The 14,340-nt window shown below is 50.0% G+C and overlaps 1 protein-coding gene across 1 annotated transcript in view; it reads right to left on the reverse strand.

Moving 5' to 3' along the window:
- LOC115475152 (adenylate cyclase type 10-like) overlaps window positions 1–14,340 on the reverse strand; it is a 155,007-nt gene that overhangs the window by 120,082 nt on the left and 20,585 nt on the right. The window contains exon 4 of the mRNA XM_030210893.1: window positions 11,635–11,778. Coding sequence (XP_030066753.1) covers window positions 11,635–11,778 — 144 coding nt within the window. The remainder of the gene's footprint in view (window positions 1–11,634; window positions 11,779–14,340) is intronic.

The raw sequence follows: 14,340 nt of genomic DNA on the forward strand, positions 1-14,340 counted from the left end.
GCGGTGATACGACGTGGACGGGTACAACGTATAATGAATAGCGAAAGGGCTCTGGTTGAGCGGGAAGATGGGCGTAATATGATGGACCCGAAATAAAAGCGACCAGAGCAAGGGGGAAAGCGTCTTTAGACTCATTAGCGATTGTGTGTAGTTGGAGAGTGGCGATATTGTTGGTGGAAGAGCTGAAGTGGTGGTTGCAGAGAGAAAGCCGAGCGTGTTCAGTACCTGTGACGGTCGTCTGTGTGCCCTGCCTCTTTTTGTGTCTTACCCTTTCACCGTTCCTTACTCCTACTCCTTTGCTCTATCGCCCCTTCCCCTCCCCCTCCCCCTATCCCTCCCCATTCACTCTTCCCACGTGTATACTGTATTCCCTGACCTCCGTTTGTCTCTGTGTGCCTGTACTGTTTGGCGAGTGAGTGGCCAGAGGGGCGTAGTGCCTGGAAGTGACAGATCTGTGTGTGTTGCTGTTTGACTACTAGTCCTAATACTTGCACTGGTGGTGGGGATATGGATGCACTTAATGCACTTGTGGCATTCATGCTACACGAAGAGGCCACCCACCGCAGGAGGTATTCACGGCCCCGAGTGTTTAGGCCCCGCACCACCTTCCTACAACTCACTGACCAGCAGTGTCTAACAAGGTTCAGGTTTGATAGGGCCACCATTCGTCAGCTGTGTGAGCAGCTGAAACCCCTCCTTCAGCCCCAGACACGTAGGAATAACCCCATCCCTGCCCACCTCAAAATCACTTCCGCTCTCTCTGTCCTGGCCACTGGCAGTTTTCAATCCGTATTAGCTGCTAACACAGGCCTCACCCAGGCTTCTATTTCACACTGTCTCACCCAGTTCCTGGATGCCTTCATAACTCACACCTCACACTACATCACTTTCCCCACCACCCCCCAGGCTCTGCACAACAACATGGCCACCTTCTATGCTGTTGCTAGATTCCCCTCGGTCATCGGTGTGATAGACTGCACACACGTAGCCCTCAGACCCCCCCGGGCACACGAAGCCACCTACAGAAATAGGAAGGCATTTCATTCTATGAACATGCAAGTTGTATGTGATGCCCAGGGGGAGATATTAGACGTGTGTGCCAGGTACCCCGGCTCCAGCCACGATGCCTACATCCTACAGCACTCGGGCATCTTCCGCAGGTTCGAGCAAGGGGAGTTCATTGGTGGATGGCTACTAGGTAAGTGCAACATGCATGTACCACCCATACTAGACCTCCTCCACTGGGCAACCCTCCGCCCTGGCTTCCTCCACCACAACCCACTATCCAAATCCCCCCGCCCCCCCTGTACCTGCTCCAAGCGATACACACTCATCTATCTCATTCTGCTTTTCTGCAAAGGTGACCGAGGCTACCCGCAGAGGACATGGCTCATGACCCCCCTGATCCACCCACAACCAGGGCCAGAAGAAACCTACAACAGGAAACATCGCAGCACCCGGGGGATCATTGAGCGCACCTTTGGTTTATTGAAAAACCGCTTCCGCTGTCTGGACCGGTCTGGAGGAGAGCTGCTCTACAGTCCAGAAAAGGTGGCCAAGATCTTTGTGGCGTGCTGTATGTTACACAATTTGGCCCAGCGCAGAGGACAGCCTCTCCCAGAGGAGCCACAGCCACCACCAGAAGAGGCCCCAGATGAGCTGGAAGAGGAGCCCCCTCCACCCCCAGCCCACAGAGCAGAGCTCAATGCCTACCAGCTTGGTGTAAGAGCAAGACAAAGACTCATTGAAACAAGTTTTAGGTGAATGTAAGTGAGCATTTATTATTTACATACAGTGCATATGTGTTTGGTCAACCCCACCACCACCACCACCACCCCCCTCCCTCCCACACCCACCCCCCTCCCACCAACCCTCACCCTACAGCATGTCCCATCATTTTCCCCTTCCCTTCCCCCGTCCCCTCCTACCCCTCCCACGCCCTTCCTTTGCAGCTGGTGCTGCACGGGAAGTCTCTTCCCCCTCTTCGGAGCTGCTGCTCCCAGTGTCCTCCTCTCTATCCCCACGGCAGCCTGCGGCTTCGGCTGCACCGTGGAAATCGGGCCACCTTCTTGGTTGTAGTGGTCTGGCCACAGGACCCAGAATGGGAGCAGCAGGAGTGGGTGCGGAGGCTGAGGAGCGCAATGCCCACCTCTTAGCTGGTGGTTGCTGGTGGTCAGTGGAGGAGGAGGTTGATGGCAGGGGCTGCTCCAGCAGCACGGGGGCTGGAGTAGGCGCGGTGCCCTGAGGGTGCAGGTGTTGGATGCTCTGCTCCAGCCGTCTCAGTTGCTGGAGCACCTCCTGGTGGCCTTCACGTTGCGCCTGGAGGAGTTCTTGGTGTGCTCGCTGCTGTGCCTCCAGTGCTTGGCGCTGCAGCTCCAGTTTCTGCTGGCGGTACTCCTCCAAGCGCACGTTGTGGCGGAGTAGTTCCGTGGCCAGCCGCAGGAGTTGCCTCCTTTGGGCGGATGGCCTCTGGCGGGGAGCTGGGCCCTCCTCCTCCTCACCAAAGTCCTCCGGTGCTGGAGGTGCGGCCTCTGCTGGTGCAGGTGGTGGTGGTGGTGGCAGAGCCTGGACAGCCGGTGCAGGTGGTGGTGGTGGTGGTGGCAGAGGCTGGACAGCCGGTGCAGGTGGTGGTGGTGGTGCTGGCAGAGGCTGGACAGCCGGTGCAGGTGGTGGTGGTGGTGCTGGCAGAGGCTGGACAGCTGGTGGTGGTAGAGGCTGGACAGCTGGTGCAGGTGGTGGTGAACGCGGAGGATGCACAGCTGGTGCAGGTGGTGGAGGCTGGACTGCTGGTGCTGCAGGCTGTGGAGGTTGAGGCTGGACGGATGGTGTAGGGCGTTGGCCTTGCAGGCCACTAGGGCCAGCCTCCTCTGAGTCTTCACCTGTATAGCACAAGAGAGGAATAGTGTTGGTGCAAATAACCCACTTTTGTCTTTCAGCATTCATATACATTGGTATGTCCCCCAACCTGATGACCCAGCAAAGAGATGGTGAGGAGAAATGGAATTGACACGGGTACAAAAGAGAGAGGCCCGCAGGCAGCTGGGTAGAGGTGGTGGATGAGCAGCCAAGAGAAGGACACCACTCACAACGTTGTGCACAAGCTGTTAGTTGTATAATTGTTAAATTGAACAACATTGCAGCATGTGTTGTGTTACTACTGACTTGCTAAACTGCATAGAACTGCTTTATGACCCCCATTACAGGCTCCTTCAGTTGAATGCATGTGTCCCACACTCAGTAGAGCACAGAGGTCACAGGAGGAACTAGGCACAGTTTGGTAAAATGGGAAAATAGGAGGGAGTAGTAGGGAAGGACGGCCCCCAGAGTTCTGCCACAGTAGTAACCTACACACACCCATAGGAGCCAACTGGAAAGTAGTATTGGGGGTGCTAAGCCCAGTGACCAACACTCCTCCCTGCACAGCTACATGATCTTTCCTCAATATTGGGGGTGCTCACACACACACACAGCACCCACCCTGTCTGCTTGCTCCTATAACACACATGACCACTACCACTACTCAAATAGAGCTTACAATTAATTCTATAAATATGGGCACACAGGACAAGTAAGAGGAAACCCAATGACAATGGTAGGGATAGGGAGTAAGGGTAGAGAGCTAGTGAGTAGGGGTTACCAGGTCACAACAGCATCATAAAGGTGGCCTGTTAATATACAGAAAGACAGCCAGAGATACTCCCCCCCCACCCCCACCCCCACCCCCACCTGAGATACTCCCCCCCCCACCCCCACCTCCACCTACCTCCCTCCTCCTGCCCCCCACTCCTCACCTCCCTCCCCCTGACCCCAACTTCTATAACACAAGTGTACTGCAGCACAACAGATACCCCAACTGCATAATGAAACACCTACCCGAGTCCTCAGCCTGGCCCGAGGTGTCCATGGAGCCAATCCCGTGGATGCCCTCCTGGGGTAGGAGGGAGTACACCATCAGCTCGATGGGTGTAAGGTTGGCAGTATCATTGCCTGGGGGATTGGCCCCTGCCTTCCTCCGAACATCCCTCCTCAGCTTCCGCCACTTCCTCTTGCAGTCCTCCACGTCTCTCCCAGCATGGAAGACAGCATTCAGGCTGTCCCGTACTGCCTCCCATTCCCGCTGCTTTACTGTTGCTGCCAGCCTCTGCCCTGTGGGAGCAACAGACTCCGGTGCCGCTGTACAATTTCTTGTACCAGGAGCTCCACCTCTGCCTCGAGAAAATTACCCTTCCGGGTCGGCGGCATGCGTGGTGGCATTGTACCAATGGTGTTTTCGAAAATACGGAGTGGGCGTTTATATAGGCGCCAAGAACGCCCATTGAGACGGGGGAATAGGCGTTTCTGATTTGGGCGCTACTTTTTCAATTATACACATAATTCCTAAGCGTGCCCAGCTCAGATAGCGATTAGGAACACATGGTTTCGATTATGAGTAGATAAGTATGGGCGTCTCCACCTGCCTTCCCTTTCTTCATTGCCATTTTACCTGCCATTTCCTGCACTGAGACCTTGCCCGATGTTCGTAATAATCAGTTACAGGGTTTTACCCTCACTTAGCATGCTTGGGTACACCTGTGTATTTAGGGGGGGGGGGAATTATTGTTGGCCCTCAGCCACCACGCCTTCCGTTTCCTGTCTTCCACATCGCCTGATGCTCCCTTCCTTTCTCCCATTCTCTCTGCCTGGTTGTAGCAGGCAGTGTGTGGGGGCCACGAATTTGCTACACTCACCCCAAATCAAGCACCCCTCGGTAAGGGTCATTTCAATCAGGGAGATGTGCAGCTAATGTTCCAGAAGATAAAAGGCGCACTACACAGTCTTGAAACAGACGTTCATGGTAAGCTCTCATTTGTCTGCCACCTCTTCTCTTTGTGCTCATAGTCAAGGAGTGTGCATTCACTGTATGTATGTAGTCTGGAGTCAGATGTTAGGTAGCTCTGTTTTCACCAGGTTCCTGTGCACTGTACTGTGGGGTTGGCAGGTCCTCAGTGGTGTGGTCCAGCGGTTGGAGGTGCTGTATTGGTTCCCGGTAGGTTCCATCTTCCTTGTTTATGTGGTGTACCCCAGTCCCCATTTATGAAGTGGCCACCCATTCTCAAGGTCCATAGGCGGGGGAGGGGAGAATGATTAATGCAATGGATGTGTATAGCACATTATGGACCACCTTCCTAAATTGCTCCATAGGTAGTAGGGTAGGGAACATGCACATTACATTGTTTTAATCGGTAGCCTGGACAAAATGATCGAGGTGGCTACAGGTAGTGCCACTGAGGCCTATGACGTGGTGGTGAGGGAAAGGGGTGTGTGTACAGGTACCAACCCAAAGTAACTGGTGGTGGCTAAAGCCTGATGGCTGCTGTGGCCTAGTGGTTAGAGCACCAGCCTTATAATCATAAGGTTGCTGGTTCAAATCCCACCTAAGGCAAGTCAGTTCAGCGACAAAGTTTGACACAAACCCAGAATACTTGAATGTAACACACCTTGATCGACTACTGGAGAAAGTGTGATCACACCTGCAAATAATGAGCACCATTTTTATTTGTGGCCTTCCCTAACACAAGTATTACATTGCAACTGTGATGAAGTAACCATCCATCTATTGGGTTTCCCATTGTTTCCCTTTTGCTCCTCAGCATTATATACCATAGCTGATGTATTCAATGTGAAAATATGAGCCAGCTGTTTGTATTGTAGGTCCTTCTTGCCCCCCCCCCCCACCCCACCAATGTGGCTTGTGGGTAAGGATATGTGTCCATCAGACAGCAAACACTTTGTATGTGGTACCTGGAGTTATGTGGAAGTGTGTACCTGGCAGATCACACGTGGTACACTATTAATCTCTTATTGATGGCACTCTGTATTGTGGGTCAGTATGGTGGAGGGGAGGGAGGGAGGAAGGGAGAGAGAGATGCTGGCTGGCCATTTTTATTAATGAACACAAATATCCATCCAGCCTCCCCGGCCCAACCCCCCTGCACATATGGGCCATGCAGGTTGGAATGAACAGGTGGCGTTCTGTCTGGCCAACATTCTCAGACATACATCACCTTCTCATTCACACAGCACATTTAATGCTGTGCATATTGCTGCCTCCTTCCTCTCAACTCAACAGCACCATTTGGTGATATGTAATGCACAAGGGAGACAAACACACACACACACCCTGATAGTTATATTATAACAAAAATTTATTTGGCCCCCATCCCCACCCCCACCCCTACAAAATAACCCCAACAATGCCATCCTCCCCCCCACAACTCCCCACACACCCCAACAATTCCCTCCCCCACCCCCCACAGAACCCCCAACATTTCCCTCCCCCCACACACACAACCCCAACAATTCCCTCCCTCCCTCCCCCCACACACACAACACCAACAGGCCCCCCTATTTAAATTAAGGGCGGCCACGCCCTCTTAGTAAGGCCCTCTGTAGCAGGGCAATGAGCAGCCCCAGCAGTACCCTTAGTGGGCCCTGGAGCTGCTCATTGCCCTGCCGTAGGGCTGTCACCTCCTGCAGCAGCTGGTGCTGGCCAACTATAATCTGCTGCTGGCCATCTACCAGCTGCTGCAGGAGGCGCACTACAGTCGCCGGCCCAAAGGCTGGAGGTGGGCCAGGGGACACGGATGATGGCCCAGGGGATGGAGGTGGGCCAGGGGACACAGAAGCTGGCCCAGGGGATGGAGGTGGGCCAGGGGACACAGAAGCTGGCCCAGGGGATGGAGGTGGGCCAGGCGATGGTGCTGCAGGTGGGGAGGGGTCCTCATGCAGGTCTATAATGAGGACTCCCTCCTCCGAGTCCTCCTCCTCCTCTTCTTGCTGGTGGCCCGCTTCCTGGCCTGGCTCCTGCTCCTCCTCTTCCTCCATGTGCCCCTCCTCCTGCTCTTCCTCCTCCTCCTCCTCCTCCTCCTCCTGGGGGTGGTGGCCCTCCTCATCCTGGCGCTCACTTTCCTGCTGGTGGAGCCCTGTGTATGTAAAAGGAGTGTGATTGAGATCAGTGCATACACCATGGCTTGCATAGTGCAGTAGCTGGGTGGCATGGGGCAGGGTGTGGTAAGGCGTAGCCTATGCCCATGGGGAATGAGCTGCATCAGATGACATGAAACAGAACCCTGGACCCTCCTCTGACACACACCACGCAGGACATGTGGCCATACCAAATTCATTGCTGACCAGCATGTTTGCATTGTGAAATGCAACGAGGGGTTGATGGGCAGTTGTTGTAGGAGTTATTGGGGGGGGGGGGGGCAGTGGGAAGGGTGTTGAGCACAATTCTTTTATGTGATTTAGGCCATAACATGCAGTAAAAGTAGGGCCTCAGGCAGCTGTACCAGGACACAGTAATCAGCCACCACAATAAGGGGAATAGTAAAGTGTGGCATATCATCTCATTCATCTCGGGAGGATGGTCGGACGTTGCAAGCATGCTCATGGGAGAACCCCTGCAACCTGCATCCTTGATCTGGGACAGATATGGTATTACTTACTAGGTGGCTATTAGGCACATGGGAAGTGATATTGTACAACACATTTGCTTTATTCATGAAATGTATGTAGTAATGTGTACAGGTGTCCTGTTTTTGAATACTTACGGCGAGCCCTGAGGTGCCTTCGCACCGCCCGGATGAGCTCAGGCCTCTCCCGCCTCACCCGCCGGAACCGCCTCACCCGCCGGAACCGCCTCCTTAAGGACTCGAGGTCCCGGTGGACTCCAAAGCGTCTGTAAGATATAAGTTTGTAGAGCAGGGGTCAGGGGTGTTGGTCCTTTTTGTCCTCTGCACACATTAATTTGCTATTCACATACCAGAGAGAGAGGGTCTACAGTGTTGGGGGGGGGGGGCACCTCCATTGGTAGTGAATCATAGGAGCCACCTTTTTAACATTTTGGGGGGTGGAACCCCCAGTGGAGATGACCCCTCCCTCCATACATATTTGATATTGGGGGTGGGGTGGTGAAGCACCCACAGCAGCCACCGAGTTGGTTCCTATGCAGATGATGGCAGAGAGGTGGGCATGAGGCCAGACAGTACCGTTTGTATACATTCTAATGTATGCTTGTTAAACTACTTTATATGTGTTATCATGACCATGTTATAATAGTATGGTATAGGTTTCATTGGTCTCATGCTTGCACTATTTGGAGGCGTTGTAACCCACTGGCTGCAAAGAGGGGTTGGAAAATGTGGCCTTCACATAACTAACGAAATTTTCACTTAACACTAATAGCATAGTGACGATAGTAACCTAACGAAATACATTCTTGTAGGGATGTGGGAATGGTGGTCGTTTAAATAACATACAAATTATTAGTGATTGTGCATGTTCCTATATTACTCATGATCCTTGCATGGACACTCCAGTTACTGCTGGTAACATTGATGACGGAGCTGTTATATGTGTAGGTACAGGAGGGGAGGGGGGTTGGGCCATAACCTTACCTTTCCAATCGTTCCCGGATGCGGGACCAGGCTCGCATGGCCTGCAGCCTGGGGGGCAGGTGGTGATGTTGTATAAATAGTCGGTGCCGGTGCCTTAGGCACAGCCTAACGAGGAGCAAACTTTCTTCTTCTCCAAAATTGGGCTCTCGCCGCTGTGCCATTTTTCCACGTGTTGGAAAAGAAGTGCCTTATATAGACGACCTTGCGTGAGGGACGTCGTTTCATGCACAGCTCCATATATGGATGACCATTCCATATATGGCCGCTATCAGCACGTGGACGCCCTCGTAAGCATAGACGTCTTTGACGTGCACATGCCTGCAGGAGTGTGAAACGTGCCTTATATAGATGACGCACCCCACCCGACCCTTTTCACATATACACAATATGCATTTACTGCATGTTTAGTAGGTGTACAGTGCATGCAGATCCGGACATTCAGATGGGCACATATGATGGAAGATTTGGTGGAGCAGTAGGTGTACAGTGCATGCAGATCCGGATATTCAGATGGGCACATATGATGGAAGTATGGGTGGAGCAGCATGATATGTCTGTAGTTGACACATATATGCGTTCCTCATATATTTCCGTACCCAGATGGCATGAACAACATGTATTGTACTTACGATACACCTATGTACATTATTTTTCACACCACGTGATTTGGTCGTTTGCACCTGCAATAGTCGACCGTGTTAGGGCGCCCAATTTAGTCACGCTTATGCGCTCGTCATTTGATTGTTTTCTTACAGGGATAATCGATTGTCGAAAAACGCCCACACTATTTTTCCATTATACAGGTCTATTTTTGGACGTTATCGTAAGAACGCCCTAATTCGTACTTGGACGATCTTTCCATTTTGCCCCTCTATGTACACTGCTTGAATAGCTTTCAGGCTTGCAAACAGCATATAATAAATTACATTTTTTTTAAATTAAGAAATTGCAGACAAAGACCATACGACCATCCATAGTAAACAGATTCGTGTTTACTTTCATCCTTCAGCACTTACTGTGTTGACGAACCCAGCATTTGCCATAGTGCATCAGACCAAAGGTCATTCCAGCCCAGTATCCTATTTCTAGCATTCAGTACCTCAGGTCACAAGTACCTGCAAGATTCAGGGGCCCTTTTACTAAGCCGCATAAGTGTCTACGCACACCCAACATGTGCCAAAATGGAGTTACCGCCTGGCTACCGCATGGCTCTTCTGGTATTGGATGCGTACCAAGTGGCATTTGATGCGCACAGGTCATTACCACCTGGTTACTGCATGAGACTTTACCGCTAGGTCAATGGCTGGCGGTAAGGTCTCAGACCCAAAATGGACGAGTGGCAATTTTCATTTTGCCGTACGCCCATTTTCGCCAAAAATATTTTTTACAGGTGTGCTGAAAAATTATTCTGAGCATGCCCAAAACATGCAATTATACTACCGCAGGCCATTTGTAAAAGGGCCCCTCAATGCAGTGGTTTTCTCCGGGTGAACCTCCAGAAATTCTTAAACATAGTTACAACAACTGCTTTCACCACATCCTCTGGCAATGAGATCCACAGTTTAACAAAGCACTGAGCGAAAAAAAATATTTCCTCCTATTTTAAATGTACTACCAAGCAATGGCTTAAATGGGCAGTATTCACAATGGAGAAGGGTAGTTAGTGGGGTTCCTCAGGGGTCTGTGCTAGGACCGCTGCTTTTTAATATATTTATAAATGATTTAGAGATGGGAGTAACTAGCGAGGTAATTAAATTTGCTGATGACACAAAGTTTTTCAAAGTTGTTAACTTGCGACAGGATTGTGAAAATTTACAGAAGGACCTTACGAGACTGGGAGACTGGGCGGCTAAATGGCAGATGACGTTTAATGTGAACAAGTGCAAGGTGATGCATGTGGAAAAAAAAACCCCGAATTATAGCTACGTCATGCAAGGTTCCACGTTAGGAGTTACGGACCAAGAAAGGGATCTGGGTGTCATCGTGGATAATACACTGAAACCTTCTGCTCAGTGTGCTGCTGCAGCTCGGAAAGCGAATAGAATGTTGGGTATCATTAGGAAAGGTATGGAAAACAGGTGTGAGGATGTTATAATGCCATTATATCGCTCCATGGTGTGACCGCACCTTGAGTATTGTGTTCAATTCTGGTCGCTGCATCTCAAGAAAGATATAGTAGAATTGAAAAAGGTGCAGCGAAGGGCGACTAAAATGATAGCGGGGATGGGATGACTTCCCTATGAAGAAGGAGGCTAGGGCTTTTCAGCTTGGAGAAAAGATGGCTGAGGGGAGACATGATAGAGGTATATAAAATAATGAGTGGAGTGGAACAGGTGGATGTGAAGCATCTGTTCACGCTTTCCAAAAATACTAGGACTAGGGGGCATGCGATGAAACTACAGTGTAGTACATTTAAAACAAATTGGAGAAAATGTTTCTTCACCCAACGCGTAATTAAACTCTGGAATTCGTTGCCGGAGAACGTGGTGAAGGCAGTTAGCTTGGCAGAGTTTTAAAAGGGGTTAGACGGTTTCCTAAAGGATGTCCATAAACCGCTACTAAATGGACTTGGGAAAAATCCACAATTCCAGGAATAACATGTATAGAATGTTTGTACGTTTGGGAAGCTTGCCAGGTGCCCTTGGCCTGGATTGGCCACTGTCGTGGACAGGATGCTGGGCTCGATGGACCCTTGGTCTTTTCCCAGTGTGGCATTACTTATGTACTTATGAGAGGAAAGGGGAGGGGGTTGGGAGGGGAGGAAGGGAGGAGGAGAAGGGGGAGGAGGGAGGAGGAAGAAGGAGGGGGAGGGGGTCCCCAGATGCCCACAACCCACCTATGCCCCTCCCACAGCCACACCCCCTTTTGAGATCAGCGCATTAAAATTTACAGAATACTCTTGGAAAGTTGCAGACATAAATTCTAATTAGCACCAATTACTGCCGATAACTGCTCATTATTGGCCAATTCTCAGCACTGATTGGCTTGCGTGTGTGGTTTTAGTCGCCATATATAGCATGTGGGTGAGGATGTGATCAAGGCAGTTAGAACTGCTGGGCTTCAAAAGACTTTGTGACAGAAGAAAAGTCCAAAATCCTGAGAAAACCCCTGTTTAGCTCCGAGACCCTGTTGGCTATTTATGATCAGGACTGACTTTTCGTCTGATGCATTGTATGTTTGTATGGCTTTTACGTCTTACCAATCTTAACACGCAGCTCGATCCCAACTTTTGTATCGCGCACACCACAATCTTCCTGGATGTCCATGGAGCATTTAGCAGCCAATGTAATCACGTCACTCATTTGTTTCCTTTCTACCTTCCAGAGAGCAAGCATGGCATCTCCTGCAGGTGAGGGAGAGAAGAGGAACAACCCTGTCACTTGAATACTGTTGCAAGGTATTTCTTCACAAATATTTTAACTGCGGACAGTTCCATCCTGCTGAAAATTTATAGCTAAATGAGAGTATATACTATTCAGTCTGGCCAATGATTTGACTACTAAAGCAAACTAATTTCAAAGATACATTAAGGTCCATTTCTTGATAATAATTCTTGTTGTACATCTATGCTTGTGTTCAGCTCAGGCCCATCTGAGTTGAAGTAACCATCTCCTGCTTACTTATTTATTTATTTATTTATTTATTTATTTATTTTATTTATTGCATTTGTATCCTACATTTTCCCACCTTTTTGAAGGCTCAATGTGGCTTACAATACACCATGAGTGGTGGAAATATATTAGAAAATAGACATTTAGTGTTACAGAAGGATCTTGGCCAATGATAAAACATGATATTAGTATAACAAGCAGATATTGTAAGATAGTTCTGAATATATGTGGAGGAGTTGTGTAGCAGGAGCTTCAATCCGGTTTTCGCCCTCTACACTCGACAGAAACAGCACTCTCTAAAGTCTGTAATGACCTGTTCCTTGCCAAATCCAGAGGCCACTACTCCATCCTCATCCTCCTCAATCTATCCGCCGCTTTTGACACCGTCAATCATGATTTACTCCTTGCCACACTGTCCTCATTTGGGTTCCAGGGCTCTGTCCTCTCCTGGTTCTCCTCCTATCTCTCCCACCGCACCTTCAGAGTTCACTCTCATGGATCTTCCTCCACCCCCATCCTGCTATCTGTTGGTGTTCCCCAGGGATCTGTCCTTGGACCCCCTCTCTTCTCAATCTACACCTCTTCCCTGGGCTCCCTGATCTCGTCTCATGGCTTCCAATATCATCTCTATGCTGATGACACCCAGCTGTACCTCTCCACACCAGACATCACCGCGGAGACCCAGGCAAAGGTATCGGCCTGCTTATCCGACATTGCTGCCTGGATGTCTAACCGCCACCTGAAACTGAACATGTCCAAGACCGAGCTCATCGTCTTTCCACCAAAACCCACTTCTCCTCTTCCTCCACTTTCTATCTCAGTTGATAACACCCTCATCCTCCCCGTCTCATCTGCCCGCAACCTCTGAGTCATCTTCTACTCCTCCCTCTCCTTCTCTGCGCATATCCAGCAGATAGCCAAGACCTGTAGCTTCTTCTTCTTCTTCAACATCAGTAAAATTCGCCCTTTCCTCTCTGAACACACCACCCGAACTCTCGTCCACGCTCTCATTACCTCTCGCCTTGACTACTGCAACTTACTCCTCACCGGCCTCCCACTTAGCCATCTATCCCCCCTTCAATCTGTTCAGAACTCTGCTGCATGTCTTATATTCCGCCAGAGCAGATATACTCATATCACCCCTCTCCTCAGGTCACTTCACTGGCTTCCAATCAGATACCGCATTCAGTTCAAGCTTCTCCTTCTTACCTACAAATGCACTCAGTCTGCTGCCCCTCATTACCTCTCTACCCTCATCTCCCCTTACGTTCCCGCCCGAAACCTCCGTTCACAGGACAAATCCCTCCTCTCAGTACCCTTCTCCACCACCGCCAACTCCAGGCTCCACTCATTCTGCCTCGCCTCACCCTATGCCTGGAACAACCTTCCTGAGCCCTTACGCCAAGCCCCCTCCCTGCCCATCTTCAAGTCTTTGCTTAAAGCCCACCTCTTCAATGCTGCTTTCGGCACCTAACTCTTACCTTTCAGGAAATCCAGACTGCCCCAATTTGACTGCCCCTATCGGACTGACTGTTCACTTGTCCTTTAGATTGTAAGCTCTTTGAGCAGGGACTGTCCTTTTATGTTAAATTGTACAGCGCTGCGTAACCCTAGTAGTGCTTTAGAAATGTTAAGTAGTAGTAGTAGTAGTAGGAGGAGGAGGAGGAACTGGTGGATATGAATCAGCATTTTCATAATCAATGCATGACTTTCCTGGGATATTAAAGTCCCACAGTGAGCCATACTCCTATGACAGGTACAACGCTCCAAGTCAAGCATAGGCGGTTGGTGGCCCAACTGTTTGGGGAGGCTAAAGGGGGTGGGGTTGGGGGCGGGGTTGGGGTGGAGCTTAAATCCATAAATGGCTGGTAACACACAGAAAAAATAAATAAAAATAAGTCACAATTAATACCTTTTATTAAATTTAGATATGTATCATATGTCAAAGAATCAAGTGGTTGCTCAAAGCATGTACTAACCACAATCGCTCAACTGCAAAACACTATGCACAACTTTTCCTTCTTCCCCCCTTTCCCTTAACTGGTAAATCTCTCTAACCTCCATTCATCTTCTATCTCTTCACCTTGCTACCTATCAATCTCTCCCTCTTTCTGTCTCTTCTTTCCTATCTCTCTCAATCTCTTGTTATATCTTTTTGCACTCTCCAAGTCTCTCCTCTTTCATATCTCCTGCTGTGTTTCATATCTCTCCTCTGTTCAGGACTTGGAGCAGTGGATAGCCCTAGTCCTTCTTTGCCTGTCACATTCTCTGATTAGTGGCACTCTCTGCGTGAG

This window comes from Microcaecilia unicolor, chromosome 7, assembly GCF_901765095.1.
Source record: "Microcaecilia unicolor chromosome 7, aMicUni1.1, whole genome shotgun sequence".
In the NCBI taxonomy this organism is placed as follows: Eukaryota; Metazoa; Chordata; class Amphibia; order Gymnophiona; family Siphonopidae; genus Microcaecilia; species Microcaecilia unicolor.